Below are 14,015 nucleotides of genomic sequence, written 5' to 3'. Positions count from 1 at the left end.
AAAGCATGCTTAGAAGCTAGGAGAGAGAAGATCAAGCAAGTCCTGAGTCCGAATCCTGTAGAGATGGCCTATGGTGGGCCCTGGTCCTCCCAGAGGATCAAGGCCACCGCGGTAAAGTGGCAGGACAGTGCGGCTCAGGGCAGCTTTGAGGGCCGTGGAGTTAACATCCAGATCTCTCTTGATCTTTCATGCTTGGGCCCTGTCCCTTAACACACAAGCTGACTAAGGACCGTGCTGCCATTTCATTAGGTGCCTCAGGGCATGCAAGCTGATTAAACTGCACTGCACCTAAACCTGGGGAATGAAACACCAGAACATTGCTTTGTTGGTTTTTATTAAAGCAATGTATCCTCACTAAAATCCTGAAAACCTTTGAAATGTTGCTTCTACACCATCCCTCATTTAATTCTTCCTCGTTTCCTATTAAATTAGCAATGAACTGTTAATTATATACAGATAATAAAACAAAAATATATAAAGGTTTCAAAGTTAGGATTTATAAACACCTTTATTACTTTCATGAGTTTTACAATGAAAGTATGTCAAAATTACAGAGAAATTTTTTCAAGACTTCCTTAAGTTGTATTATAGTGTACTGTGCTGTAGAATCACAAAGCACACACTTATTTATTCAATTTGCTGTTACTGTCTTAGCTGAATCATATGCTGAAAGCTGTACTCTGCCAGCACGTTCGCCTTCCAGTCAGTGGATGAGGCTGCAGTAAAAAATGATCATCTGTGCTCTCTCCTTTTGTAATTTGTGGAATGGGCATAATTCACAGTATGTCAATTAAAGCCATAGCAATCAAAACAATAACAGAAGAACATTTTTTAATTTTTAATGCTCCCTATCTTTGAAATACAAAATAACACTTTTAATTTTTCAAATCAACAGATTACTCTTTGACATTGAACTTTTTATATTAAAAAAAAACAATATTGAAAGTCTATTTGTATGAGAAGTGTCAGTTCGATTCGAAAAGTTGTCCATTCCCTGTAACGTTATATATCTCTCCAAATTGCTAGAAGGACTAAATGTTGTTGGCATTTCTCCCCACTTTTTTAGATCACGGGGATTCCTACCCATTCGATGGGCCTCGAGGGACTTTAGCCCATGCATTTGCACCTGGAGAAGGCCTGGGAGGAGATACACATTTCGACAATGCTGAGAAGTGGACTATGGGAACGAATGGTATATATGCACAATTCACCATAACCTGGAAAATATTGTACCTTCTCCTGGGCCTCCATCATGAAACCTTGAGGTTCAACGTCCCAAGCCACCCTTTAACTAGGGGGGCTGGCTAGGAAAAACAAGTAAGCCAAAAATCCAAAAATCTGAAAGGGAACACCATAGGGAAAAGCCCACCCTCATTCGTGCTGTAGACTTGTCTGATCTCTGGCTCGTTGTACATAATCTCAAAAAGCAGCAATCCCCTCCTCAACACACAGCTCTTTTATTCAACTACCTAGTATTTATTGTTCCTTACTTATACTTGAGAATAGGCTACATTCAGAAATGACCTAAGAGAGTCAGTATTCTCCCAAGAAGTGTGATGGGGATGGGTATAAAAGTTCCAGAATATCATGCATGTCATCTGGAAATCTTCTATGTGTAACGTGTGGATAAAAAGGAGTAGCCTGAAATAGTAGGGAACTAGTTAAGTATTTGTGGCCTAAATCTACTTATTATTGCCACTATTATCATTTTGCCACTATTGGCTCTAACTAGACCCTTTTTTATGAATCTATTGAGCATCACTGACAATGAACAAAGTGAGTTGACTTACATTTCCATTCTTCCAACCTCAAGTCCCTACTAGCCAAGGGGGAAAGAACTAGACTAAAGTTAGCAAAGCTAAGTGCCAGAAAAACCTACCAATCTTTGAATAATTCAGCATGAAAAGAAAATGAGTTAATTGTGATTTGGGCATAAATTCTCCTGTAAAGACAAGATATGGAAAATAAAACCCTGTGTTGATGCTGTCTTTTTCTCTCTCATATTGTCTAGGTTTCAATTTATTCACCGTTGCTGCTCATGAATTTGGCCACGCACTAGGCTTGGCCCATTCCACAGACCCCTCAGCACTGATGTACCCAACTTATAAGTACCAGCATCCCTATGGATTCCACCTTCCCAAGGATGACGTCAAAGGGATCCAGGCATTGTATGGTACAATCACTACACTTCTTTGACGACTAACCCTGAAAGTAACAGGCATTCAGTTTCCAACTTAGAGAAAGTATATATTGCCAGGAGTTAACATGCAGAGGTAAAGATTTAGCTAGAGACCACAGCCCCAACTGTGCCTCTTGTGAAGAGCTTATTTACCAGATGTGAATATTGCTCTCTTCTAAGATGTGCAATTAAATTTACATCTTTCTTCCAGAGCACATTTGTCCCTTGATGGCCATAGAAAATGCAATTATTTGTCTATTTTTTAGGTGTAGGTCAGGATTTAGACATTGGGAGAGGATGGATATAATTTATAGTTCATATTCATGGTACTTACCTATAAGTGACCTTATTTTCCTAAAAACAGAAGTTATGATGATAATAACTACATCACTCAGTTGTGTAGACAACCTGCAGTTTATAAAACATGTCATATGAGTCATCCTACACTGTCTTCATGACCCCAGCCTGTGGGGTGTGAAGTGTTTTCATTTGATAGCTGAGAAAGCTGAGGCTCAAAGACAGTAAGTATCCAAAAATATTCAAAATCGTCTTGTGTTAACATCCTTTCAAAGGTAATAGAGGATTATTACAAACTGTATCTAATCTTGCTTAACAGAAAGACAAATCCATTAATTCATGAGAAGGAATCTTGATACATCCTTAGACTTTGACACTTTTTCTTTAATGAATGAAAGGCCAGAAAAATCTATAAAATGATTTTCCCTTAAGCTTCAGAGCCTGGCTTCAGCCTGTACTTTTGGAGCCTCTCATATTTTCAGCCTAGAAAAGGGCCTGGAGACCTGATCCCCCACACCTTCCTGCGTGTTGGCCAACCCATCTGGCTGTTTAGAAATGGGCACACACATCTGCAAACAGTCATATTTCAGCTGAGGCATAAAAGACAAATTTTATCCAAAGACGTGTTCAGCTAGCTCTATCCACTTTCAGAGGGTAGGTGATAGTTCTGCTCCACCCTTAAGTGACAAAATAAATACTGTGAATGTCTCCATTTTTCAAACTGGGCTCCAGAGCTCCCAGGGGTAGGGAAACAATTCCCATGGGCCAACGAATCCAAATACTTGCCTGACCTTTACAGGTCGTCGTGCACTGGAAATGCACCACCATTCCCATGGCCATGGTCTCTCAGTCAGGAGCTGAAGCATATCGTTTGACAGGGCCATTTTTGCACAGGTGAACAAAATATAAAAACATAGTTTTTATATTGCCAGGAAGCGTACTCCTCACCCATGCCTGACCACCCTGCCACCTCTGACCCTTAGCAGAATGCTTGGCATGTAGTGAATGTTCAAAAACATTTCTGATCTGACCAATTTCCAGTTTCTGATCTTTTCCCGAAGCCTCACCCTACCTCTGATCTTTGCCCATTGCTGACCCTACTCCTCCCTGATCTCACCCCTCTCTCACCCTTAGCAGGCCTTTCCTGTGCCTCACTCCACCCCTGATCTTCACCTCTGGTTACAACAAGACTTGATCAAGAGCAGGGACTTGCGAGGGGCAATGGCTCAGACGTCATTTTTCTATAGCTGGCAGATAGTCCTCAGGAACATGGAGTGAGAGAGGAAAATTTACCAGCAGCTCTCCTAAGGGGTGGGCTCTTGCTTTACAAGAGGACCCAACAGAAGCTGTCTTTAAGTAGTAAACACCTTCAATGTATTTCAATTCCACACGAATTCTCAGTCTTTCCTGGGTGCCTTATGCCCTAATGTGGATAAAAATTGTACAAAAACACATAAGAAATTTATAATCTTATAGAGAAGAAAGAAATTAGTTACAATGAAACAACCAGTGGCAATTTTAGGAATACATTTCCAATTCGGAACATGTACTCGTATAGCTATCAAAGAAGTTGTGCGTGATGATCAAATAATAGCTACCAGTTTTTGAACATTTACGATGTGCCAAGCACTCTACTAAGTGCTTTTCAGGCAGTGTTGAATTCTCACACACGCCTGAGGTAGGCACTATTATTGCCCCTCCCATTTTACTAATGAGGAAACAGGTTCGAGGGGTGAAACTATTTGCCTGTGTATCACACAGCTCAGTCACCGGTGAAGCTGGAATTCAAACCCAGGTCTGCCTGCCATCGGCAGCTGCGCTCTTTATCACCTTGTGAAAGGCAGTGAAAGTGGGTCCCTGGAGCAGAAGTGTACAGACTCTAGATTCCTGGTAGCATTTGACCAAGTCACTTTGAATCCTAGGGCCTCGGAAAACGTTCCCAGGAAAGCCCACTGTGCCCCATGTGCCCTCTCATACTCCGTCCAACCCCGACCTCTGTGACTCCAGCTCGTCCTTTGACGCAGTGACAATGCTGGGAAAGGAGCTCCTGTTCTTCAAGGACCGGTAAGCCCAAGACCGACGTAAGACAACGAGGTCGTCCTACAAGTGCGAAGCAAATAATTCATACCTTTTTCTTTCACGCAACAGTATCTCATTTTCCCATGTCAATACATTTTAGTGTTCATCTCTAGTTTATATATGTATATATATTGCAATGAATAGATATAGCATCACTTATTTAACCAATGCCGTCCTTATGAACATCTAGATTATTCCTAATTTTTAAGAAATTAGGAACAGCTTAAACTAAATCTTTAACAATGGAGGGCAGCCACTTTTCAAAGGGAAAATAGAGCAGAGCCCAGGAACTCAGGCTTTAACATCAGGCTATGTTGGTTTAAATCGTGACCTTGCTTCTTACTGATCAAGTGACCCTGGGCGAATCATGGGCCAAACACATGGTGAGTGCTCAGTAAGTATTTGGGAATCAAAAATATGTACAATGGGTTGAGTCTTAGATACTTTAGGCATTTTTTTATTATTTATTTTGATTGATTCTTTTTTATTAAGACTTCTCAATTATTGACTTTCTTTTTATTGATTATTACCAAAAATAAACTGCAACAGAATTGGTGGCATTGACCCAGGAGTGACTGGCTAGGGGTGGAGCAGGAGGAGTCTGGAACAGCGTGCTAAATATCATTGGTTTCATCTGAGGGGTAAGGCTGTAGCGTTTACATTGCCCTGCCAGGTGCATGCAGCACCTGTTGCGTGATAAAGAAATGAGATGCTAGCCACGGGGTAGCATGTAACTTATTCTTTTGGTAAATATCAGTGGTTTTGATGGGGGCAAAGGACACAGTGCAGTCAGAGATATTATGCCCTTCCATGCAATTATTATTGTATTCTTAAAAAAGAAAAAATGTTTAAAAACACTCTATGTATCGAACTAGGAGCATTTAGCAATTACTAATGACTATTTGAAGTAGGTACATCTTTTGACAAAGTCTTGACTATAAACACTGAGGGTGGTAACAGAATAGAAAGGGAGGCATAGATGCAAGAGACGTTTGGAAATGAGTGGTTACAGAGGGGTTAGAGAAAGACAGATGGTTGACTGATATGTACCTGCTTCGTCATCACCTTCTCATCTTCTCCATCGGATTTGATGAGCTACTGTGAGCAGGTAATTCCAAAGAACTAGGAAGAGCTAGAAGGAGGACGGGGAGTCAGGAGGGGTCCCCTTCTAACACTGGATTTGCCCCTAACTTGCCATGGGACCTTGAACTTCTCTTTCTCTACAAAATGAGACATTGCCTGACAGGAATAGTGACTTCGGTGTGCTCAGTACTTACTATCTAAACACTTTGTTATTATATCCTTACAATGGCCCTGTGAGGTATGAATTCTTATTCTCTTTTTATAAGAAACAGAAAATATAAGCAACTTGTTCAAGAACGCACTGCTAGTAAGGGGTAGAAGTGGGACTCAACCTACACTGTGGCAGGGCCTGGCTCCTAACTGTCCTACTCTCCTGCCTCCAGAGCTAGAATTCCATGACTCTATAGCTCTGTTCCCCTACTGCCTGTCACCAAAAGTCCCAAAGTGCCTGCTAAGCCTGGACAAAGAACAAAGAATTCTTTCAAGTCACAGCTACAATGGCAACCTAGGGACCATTATGAAAGAGCTCCCGGTTTATTCTCTCCCACCCACAAGCCTGGAATTCCCCATCACTAACAATAACTTATTGATGAGATATTTCAAACTGTGGATGTAATAACCACATGGTTTTTTTTCCCAAAGCCAGATGGAATGCAGTACCTTTTAAAGTCACTGTATGGAGATTGTTACATATCTCCATAGCATATAAAGGAACATCAGTACATTCAAACGTTCTGTTTGAAGAGAAATTTTAGCTATACTAAGTTGAAAGTCATATATATATATTTTTTTAATTCACACACATTTATTCTTTATAATAAATTTCCAAATATTGAGACTATCCCAGATTTCTTCAGGCACTTAGGGAAGAGAAGAGGGAAATGACTGAATTACAGCCACACCTAAATTATATTTGCATCTCTCAGATTATTTTGAATTTTATACAATATCATTTTAAGGCTAAAATCAAGAATATCACAATTAGCATTTCACAAATGGAATAAGTTTAAAGGTTGATCATGTCCAAATTCTTCATTTTAGAGACAAGAGAGCTAGGCCCAGGTCTCTTAGTCCAGCAGACACTCCACTGCAACCTGGGTCTTCTGACTCCCAGTCCCGAGTCGATCCTATCACAAATATAGAAAACCTTCTGACTATGCAATGGAACTGCCAAGAGAAGCACTGCGTTTTGACTTAAATGAACTTATGCCTTTTGCCTGATATTCATTTGAGTTCATGGAAAAAGCACTCAGTGCTCCTGTACTCATAGGCCCTTGGTCTCCAGGTCAGGTAAACAGCCAGATGGAGGAGGATGTTCTTAGACTATCTAAGTTTCCCAAAAATGTTTGATAGGCTTCTGCACATTCTGTTTTATTCTCAAAATAGGATTCTTTATTTAAAAAAAAACGAAAACAGTCAATCACTACTGTCACATCACTACTTCAACATCATTGAAAGGTGTTATGTATCTTAGATTAGAATGCAAAGAAAGACATTTTTAAAGGTATGCGAGTAGGAGTTGAAGAGAAGGATGGATGGAAAAGGCATTCTGAAGGAGTCACCAGAAGGACTTGGGCACTAATTTAATTTGGTGAGGAGAACAATGGAAAAGAAAGAGTCAAAAGTAGCAGCAGCATTCACATAGATAGGAAAATCAAGATTTGTTGGGCATATGAAGAAAAACTCAGTGTTAGACTTGTCAAATTCCAGGTGATGGCAATTCTAGTAGGGTTTTATAGAAATAAGCTAGTGCTCAGAGAAGAGGTCAAAGCTGATGTCTTCAAAGGTTATGGAATCTCCCACATGGAGGAGGCAGTTAAAGATGTGAAAATAAACAATAATAATAATAATAACAACTGACATTTCATGATCATTTACAGTGTACTATGTGTTATAGTAAGTATTTTACAGGCATTTACTCATTTAATGCACACTGCTATTATCCCAGCTGGAATTTTAACCTAGGTCTACTTGACATCAGAGACAGAATCCCTGTTGTGGAACCCCAAATAAATCAGAGGAAAGAGGCTTATTTTTTTATTTAAATGAAGAACAGTGGAAATGCTACCCCAGGCCACCAGACTGAGAACTGAAGAAAAGTGACTGACTGGCCAGGATAATTAAGGAATGTAGTTTCAGTGGAGTAGTGAGGAAGGAATATCATGTGAAGTAAAAGAACAATTGGTGGGGAGCCAATGGAGATGGTAGCTATAGATCACTTATTTGAGAATCTTTTTGATAACAGAGGGAGTTAAGTCAAGATAATAGCTGGAAGAGGTGGTAGGGTCAAATGAAGAGTTTTCAAGATGGGTAATACCTGGACATATTTGAAGACATGAAATGGAGCCAGTAGAGAAAAAGAAATGCAAAGCACTGTGGGAAGGAAGGACAGTAAACTCAATAACCACTACGATTAGATAGTATGTTTGGAATCTAGCATTTCTCACGATTCCATGTGCTTGAGGAGAGCCAGTGCAACTGAAGAGGAAGTCTTCCTCCTTCACAGTCTCCGTGGAGGTGTGTCTTTTCTATAAGGTGGCGTCACTGAAAGTAAGCAAATGGCATTGTATTTACTTAAGCTGATTCTCTGTTATGCATTAAGAATTCAAAGAGTCAGAAGGTGTACTAAACTATCTGACTCATTATTATTTCTTCTGAACTCCCTCCTTCTGGCTGAGAATGGGGCCCTTTTCATTTTCACAGGTTATGGGTTATAAACACGGATCCCCATTGTCTCCTCAGATGTGTGTAAACACTTAAATTAAAGGCACTAAGTTTCGACTATTTTTAACCTACACCAGTGTCTCACCATGGGTTTTTAATTTTGTATGCTGTATTTTGCTTAAACTCAGTGAGATGGATGGATGATACATGGTGGATTTCTTGGCCTCTAAAGTATTCTAATAAAACAACACTGGTTAGTGAACCCCTCAAAAAGAATGGCTTCTCAGCCAATGACGTGACAGCTTGTACTTCAAAGTTTTCAGTGACAGAAATATTTTATATCAGGGAGACAAAGAAAAAAACTTTGCTATCTTGATAAGCTCTAAGTTTAAGTTTTACGTATCATCATTTAATAAATTTGTAGAGTGAAAATAAGTCACTTTTAAGTATTTAAAACTAATTGTAGTAGTAGTCCAGAGTTTATAGAATGCTTTCTTATGCATTATCTCAATTGATTCTTTGAAGTATTAATATTCTCACTCTTATTTGAGAGAAGGAAATTGAGTCTCAGAAAAATTAAGTGACGCATATGAGGTCACATATCCAATGATAAAACAATGTTTCAAGCATCCCTTGCTTCTCTCATTGCACCACATTGCCCAGTCTCAGGGGAGAGGAGCAGCAGTTCAATTGTGAGCATCAAAAAGATAGAAAGAAGGACACCTCTTCCCCATGAAAGTAGGGAACGAGATGACAGAGAAGGACAAAGTCGAGCAAAGGAAAGGGGTGAAGAGGATGGAACATGAATTGCCCATTCAGCTGTTGCTTAATTACCTTGACAGTCCAGCAACTGGAAGGTGAAGGCAGCTCCTGAAAATGAAAGACTGATGGGATCAGCTTAGGGAGGTGGTGAGTAAAGATGGTTGGGTGTAACAAAAAAGGAACAAAAGTTTAACAGACATGGATCAAGGCCCTCGATGTGCCAGGCACTGTGCTAAACCGAGGATAAAACGATGGCTAATACATGACCCTGGCCCCAAAGAGCACACAGAGCTGGCAAAAAGCTAGAGGAAGCCAGGTGAAGGTTATCAGTGATCTAATCTCAAACTTAATGAAATAGTCACTGTTCTTCAGTAAAAAGGGAAGAAAATTTCAGAGAATTTGAAAATCAATGATCAAATAAGTTCTGCTCAACCCTCTGGCACCCATGTATTTCACCAACAAATATTTATTGAGCCTTGACTATGTGCCAAGCACAGTGTTGGCTCCTGGGTACACAAAGATAAACAGTGCAGCTAATATCTAATCAGTTGGTCTATAATATTTAGTAACTTCCATTGTTTTGCCTTCTTTATCAAAGACGAGGTTACAGACTAGTGATATGATCTGTTTATGTTTTCATTACTGGTTACAATATATCCTGCAGCTGCTCTTTTCCAACAAGCTCATAGATTTTTTTTTACTTGGCTTATATTTTAAATCCATTTACAGATGTTTTTTGGGGTTTTTTTAAAGATTTTATTGGGGAATCGGGGGAAGAGGAACAGACAAGTTGCTGTTGTTTTGTTCTTCAGTCTAGTTGTGGAGGATGTTGCTTCACTGACCCAAGCTGGCACCATCATTGCGCTCTTCCCGGCGAGGCAGATCAGTCGTCAGCCTCTGGACGGCTGCTGGCCATTCACGCTGGCTGCTGGCTACACATGGTAACTTATGGCAGCCCATTGCAGCCGAGTACTGCAGCCTACGCTGTCTCCAGTGACCCAAGGCAGCCCAGCTCAAAGTTGAGCTGTTGTTCAGCGTCTTAGCTGTAGAGGGCAGTGTCACTGGCCCTCATATGTGGGATCCGAACCGGGGCCCTCTGGTGTCCCAAGCCAGTTCTTAACCAACGTGCCACTCGGCTGGCCCCATTTACAAATGTATTATAAGTTTACTTACTATAATGTTTTTTATCAACTTTAATTCATTTATTATTGGAATCTCTAGCTCTAAGGTTGTAAATCCTCTGCGTATGTGTTCCATTGCTTTATTACCCACAGGACATAATTTTTCTTCATTAGCGAGTGTACTGAAAATCTTCATGATTGTAGGTTCCTTGTGGAATTCATATTACTTTATATAAGTGATGGGGAGTGTTTGTTTTACCTTATGATACAGTGTATACATTATGTCATAACACTGCTTAAACCAGTGTTCTTCAACTTTGGCACTACTGATATTTTGCACCATATAAGTCTTCGTTGTGTTGGGCTGTCCTGTGTATTGTAGGATGCATAGCAGCATCCATGGCCTTCACCCACTAGACTCCAACAGCAACGCCCAGCCCTAGCTGTGACACCAAAAATGTCAGCAGACATTGCCAAATGTCCCCTGGGGCACAAAATCACTCTTGTTTAGAATGACTACTCTACCTCAATTTAATCCTCACAATACCCACAATATTCTAAATCAGGGTTTATTTAGTAAGAAATTTAAGATTCTACCACCAGTATAAAGTTCAAAAAGTACCTTTTTAGTTTGCCCATACTCTTTTTTTAATCTTTTTGTTTTGTTTTTCAATTGCAGTTGACATACAATATTGTATTAGCTTCAGATATACAACATAATGATTAGACATTTGTATAACTTACAAAGTGATCACCCTGATAAACCTAGTACCTATCTGACACCATACATCGTTATTACCATATTATTGACTGTATTCCCTAGGCTTTATTTTACATCCCCATGACTATTTTATAACTACCAATTTGTACTTCTTAATCCCGTCCCATTTTTCACCCAACCCTCCTTTAATTTTAGTCACTACCCTTTACTACCACTCATATTGAGTCATTCGGAACATCAATGTCCTGTAACTTCAAATAAAAGATGGGGTTCAGTTTTACCTAGAGTTACTTGTTGATTTTTAAATGAAAGATGAAAGAAAATACATCCCAGCTTTAGGGTGCCCAGAAAGAAAATGAGCTGTAACTCATCAGAGATGTAATGCAGATAGAGCCTACTTATCCGGGGATATACCCGCTGCTCTCCCTGCCCACTTTCCCCACTTCCTTATCCCCACTATTATAATCCTCTGAAATGCACACTTCCTGTCTTAGTAAGCATTGAGCACAATGACTTGAACAGAATCAGCATTTCAGAACTGTATATTGAATTGAACTCATTTCTCATCAAGTTCCCAATTAGTCCATTGTTTTGCCTTCTTCATCAAAGATCAGATTATGGACTATTGACATGATGTGTTTATCTATTTTCATTACCCAATTCTTCTGGATACCCAAACCTGTGCTCATTTTGTGGTGGTAGAGAAAGAGGAGAAGAAAAACAAATCAGACCTAGCCTTCAGAAAAACCTAGGTCTGATTGGGCAAGGGTTCTAGTTATAAAAAAAAAAAACCAAAGATCACAAGGCTGAGCATGAACAAGTTGTTGAGATAGGGTATGTAATGAAAATCAAGACAGCTAAAGTCAAATTCAGGTCTGTCTCCCCCTAATCACCAGGTGAACTTTGGGCCCAGCCGTCTTTCTGGACCTCAGTTTTTTTTCTGGTAATACATGTGGTCTAGATAAGTCTGTGATGTGTAGGGCCAAGGGTGAGGCAGTGTACCCTAAGTGGACTCCTGCCACCTGTGTACGGTGTGTGGTGTGTATCCACTTAGTGGGTAGTTAAGGCCTAGGCAAATAATAATTTTTATAATTATAAAATATAGCATATGTGTTTACAATGTACTTTCATATGCATCTGATCCTCATAATGATCTCATGAGATAGGCCAGGTGTTATCATTTGCATTTAAGAGATGATGAAACTGAGGCTTGGAGATGCTGGTCAGCCTACATCTTCTGAAACAGTGTGCTTTTCCTTCTGCATCATGATGCCACTTAGGAAACATGAAGAAATAGTTCTCTCTTTCCAGTATAGCTCTCTTTTGTATTTCATCATCAGCTTAAGTTGCCTCATCCGGGATGCCTTCACCAAACCCCCAAGTGCAATGGGGTATCCCTCCTGTGTGTTCCCAGAGTATTCTGAACTTAAATCTTTGTAGAACTGATCACTCTGAACTAGAATTGCCAATTACTCGTCATCTCTACTACTTGAGAGCAGGGCCTGGGTCTTGTTCAATGTTTTATTCTTGATGTGCCATAAATATTTGTTCAATTAACTGAATAAGAAAACTCAACATAAGGTTTGAGGAGTTCTTCAACTAACTACCTGGAAAGTTAAATTTTAAAACTTTATTACAGTTTTCTTGTCCACAAATAATTTTCTGTATTGATTCTAGCTGCTATGGAGTCAAGTAAACTATTTGTATTTTATAAAATTATTTTTTTCTGAAAAAATCAAAATGAACCATATTTACATTAAGAGTTTCAGCCCACAACCCTTGTGTATACTGTCATAATTTTATGGAAACAATATTGGGTAAGTGGATGCATGAGTTGCTAAAACCTTAAGTTAATTTCTGTGTTACCAGATTTTCTGTTAATTAGTCATCAGGTTCAAAGATACAAACACTTTCAATAGATAAGGATATAGGCAACATGATAATTTACAATTGATAATGTTTTTGCTTTTTTTTACTGGGAAAAATTAGCATCTCCCAACCACAAAGTTTGGACTCATTTATATCATATTCATAATGTTTACCTGGATCATACTTACCTTTGTGAGGTTCTAATTTTTAAAAAGTCAGAATTGGAAAGGAAAATTTGTATCAAATGATATTTTGAATAGGAAGGTGCACAGCTTAAATGTATAAATCATTGATGTCATTTCCTTGCTATAGCCTTCAATATTTTGACCATCCTTAAATAAATGAAGGATTGTAGAGATGCTAAGAAAACAAAAGGGGATAAGAAACTGTTTGCTAAGGTCAAAATTTTATGTTGCCCTTAAAAACAAGACAAGGGCAAGAGGCATTTAGCAATGGCCTCTGAAGTGTGGCTTGCAGTACCTTTCAGTCCAAGTTCAGTTTAAGATCTAAATCAACCCTTGATCTTGATTTCTTTTGAATTGCCCAATAGGATTTTCTGGCGTCGGCAGGTTCACCTGATGGCAGGGATCCGGCCCAGCACCATTACCAGCTCCTTCCCCCAGCTTATGTCCAATGTGGATGCAGCTTACGAAGTGGCTGAGAGGGGCACCGCTTACTTCTTTAAAGGTACCCTACAGATCCTCAAAAACAGAAGTGGCAGGGTACGGTGCCCAGTGTGTGTGGAACATGTAGCACTGACAGCATTTCTTCAGTGATTACGGAGTGTGCTTCGGTCACTCTTCCTCAGGTTGGGTATGAAATGCCACCCCACTCTATTGTAGCAATGACAGGATTGACGATGACTATCAAACAGTTCTCAGAGCCAAACTTTACCCTGGGGAGTCTCTATTCTAAGGGACGCTGCCCAGGGACCTAGAAGCCTGGTTCCTGCCCCCTAGGACCTCTGCTCTGAGTGACATGGCATACCCTTTTGAGAGCCTTTAATTAACAAAAGCCAACATAGAGCCCAATGTAAGGAGAATAATACCCTTGCTTCTACGCCAGAGTATTTTTTCCCCCCTATGTGTCATTTGTGGTTGGGAGATGCCTCCAGGGCACACTTTAAGTCTTTTACTGAATTGAATAGTTAGATATCTCCTACTGGGTTATAGCCATGGCAAATATCTCAGAAACCAGCCCCACTGATGATCCTGCTTAGAAATCCTCATTAGTGAAGTGC

General features: G+C 39.8%; 1 protein-coding gene across 1 annotated transcript in view; it reads left to right on the top strand.

The window, feature by feature from the left end:
• Nucleotides 1–14,015, top strand: part of LOC109376364 (matrix metalloproteinase-20) — a 38,766-nt gene that overhangs the window by 11,047 nt on the left and 13,704 nt on the right. Inside the window, exons 4-7 of the mRNA XM_019632270.1 lie at nucleotides 1,067–1,192; nucleotides 2,012–2,173; nucleotides 4,399–4,540; nucleotides 13,326–13,462. Of these exons, the coding sequence (XP_019487815.1) occupies nucleotides 1,067–1,192; nucleotides 2,012–2,173; nucleotides 4,399–4,540; nucleotides 13,326–13,462 (567 nt within the window). The remainder of the gene's footprint in view (nucleotides 1–1,066; nucleotides 1,193–2,011; nucleotides 2,174–4,398; nucleotides 4,541–13,325; nucleotides 13,463–14,015) is intronic.

Source organism: Hipposideros armiger, unplaced genomic scaffold, assembly GCF_001890085.2.
Source record: "Hipposideros armiger isolate ML-2016 unplaced genomic scaffold, ASM189008v1 scaffold_1114, whole genome shotgun sequence".
NCBI lineage: Eukaryota > Metazoa > Chordata > Mammalia > Chiroptera > Hipposideridae > Hipposideros > Hipposideros armiger.
The sequence above is the reverse complement of the archived record's forward strand: the minus strand, read 5'-3'. Positions and strand labels throughout refer to the sequence as shown.